Source organism: Gavialis gangeticus, unplaced genomic scaffold (genome assembly GCF_001723915.1).
Source record: "Gavialis gangeticus isolate Ggan-Ray unplaced genomic scaffold, GavGan_comp1, whole genome shotgun sequence".
NCBI classification, from domain to species: Eukaryota; Metazoa; Chordata; order Crocodylia; family Gavialidae; genus Gavialis; species Gavialis gangeticus.
This window is the reverse complement of record NW_017729028.1, coordinates 21697241-21698459: the sequence shown is the minus strand read 5'-3', so window position 1 is coordinate 21698459 and position 1219 is coordinate 21697241. Positions and strand designations below refer to the sequence as shown.

At 42.9% G+C, this 1219-nt stretch overlaps 1 protein-coding gene across 8 annotated transcripts in view; it reads left to right on the top strand.

The window, feature by feature from the left end:
* Nucleotides 1-1219, top strand: part of PUM2 (pumilio RNA binding family member 2) — a 141708-nt gene that overhangs the window by 71832 nt on the left and 68657 nt on the right. For 6 of the 8 annotated variants that reach the window (XM_019520801.1, XM_019520800.1, XM_019520799.1 and 3 more), the window contains one exon: nucleotides 633-758. In XM_019520801.1, the coding sequence (XP_019376346.1) occupies nucleotides 633-758 (126 nt within the window). The remainder of the gene's footprint in view (nucleotides 1-632; nucleotides 759-1219) is intronic. The other 2 variants (XM_019520797.1, XM_019520795.1) reach the window with 1 other exon arrangement.

The following is a 1219-nucleotide window of genomic DNA, read 5'->3' as shown; positions in this document are numbered from 1 at the left end:
CTGTCCCCATTCTAGCCTGGGCACTGTAGTAGTGGTGCAGGCTGTGCACTGCTGCTACAGGGCCACTAGGCCTAGGGTGGGGGATGGAGGAGCGGTATGTGGAAGGCAGCTGCAGTGTGGACATGACAGGGTGCAAAGTTACTACGAGGGGTGGCAGGCAGCAGCTGTGGCTAAAGACCTCAGGTAGAGGCTGGAGTCTGAGCCACAGCAGCTGCCTACTCCTGTACCATCCTCATACTTGCTTCTAAGACAAGGGGCTTCTCCCACCCCATGGGGGGATCGCTATCTTAGAATCGAGTAAATGTGGTAGTCCCTATATAAAGTTCCACTTGAGTAATTAGTGCTGCATAGATGTCTGTGGGGCATAGATAAGACTCCACTGACAGTTGTGAAAGGCACAGTAGCAACATGAGATCATTGAAAATGGTGCTAAAGGTGGTCTTGTCAGTGAGAAGGTGGCTACTTGAAGAAGAGAAGAGTGATTTGTGTTCCTGTGCCTACTCTTAGAAACCTCAAGCATATATGCAGTACCGGTTTTAATATATGCTTATGCTTTGTGATCATATTGCTTAGAAGTATAATATTTGTTAGGTCTGTTACCTAAAACTCAGTTTTTTCATTTATTAATATAGCAGGTGTCTTCTCAGCAGGCTTGGCTCCCGCTGCTTTTGTGCCAAACCCATACATTATTAGTGCTGCTCCTCCAGGTACTGACCCCTACGCTGCAGCAGGATTAGCTGCAGCAGCAACGCTAGCAGGTAACTAATCTTTGTATAGGTTTTATTATGGTAACTGATTAGGCTTAGGAAAATGTACAAAGCCATCTAGTAATTTTATTTACTAACTGGAAAATGACTTGTAGGTGCCATGGTGTTTGAACTGTGAAACTAAGAATAATTTTAGGGGTTCAGTCCATCCACTTATTTCTAAATATTTGTATCCAAAAATGTTACAAATAATACCAAGTTAGCTTTGTCTAGCAGATTTCTCATCAGTATTGCATCTGAGAGTAGTTTACAAGGAAGGACAAACACTGTCTTTTTATAAAAGGAGACCCTGACAGTTTATTTGTGTCATGCTAAGGTCACCCATCAGGTCAGTGGTGGCACTGGAAGACATAGGGCTAGGTCTTTTAACCCCCTGTTGATCTGAGTCCTTAGCACAGCATGACGGGGAAAGCATTTTTTTTTTTTTTTTTTTTTTTTTTTTTTTTTTTTTT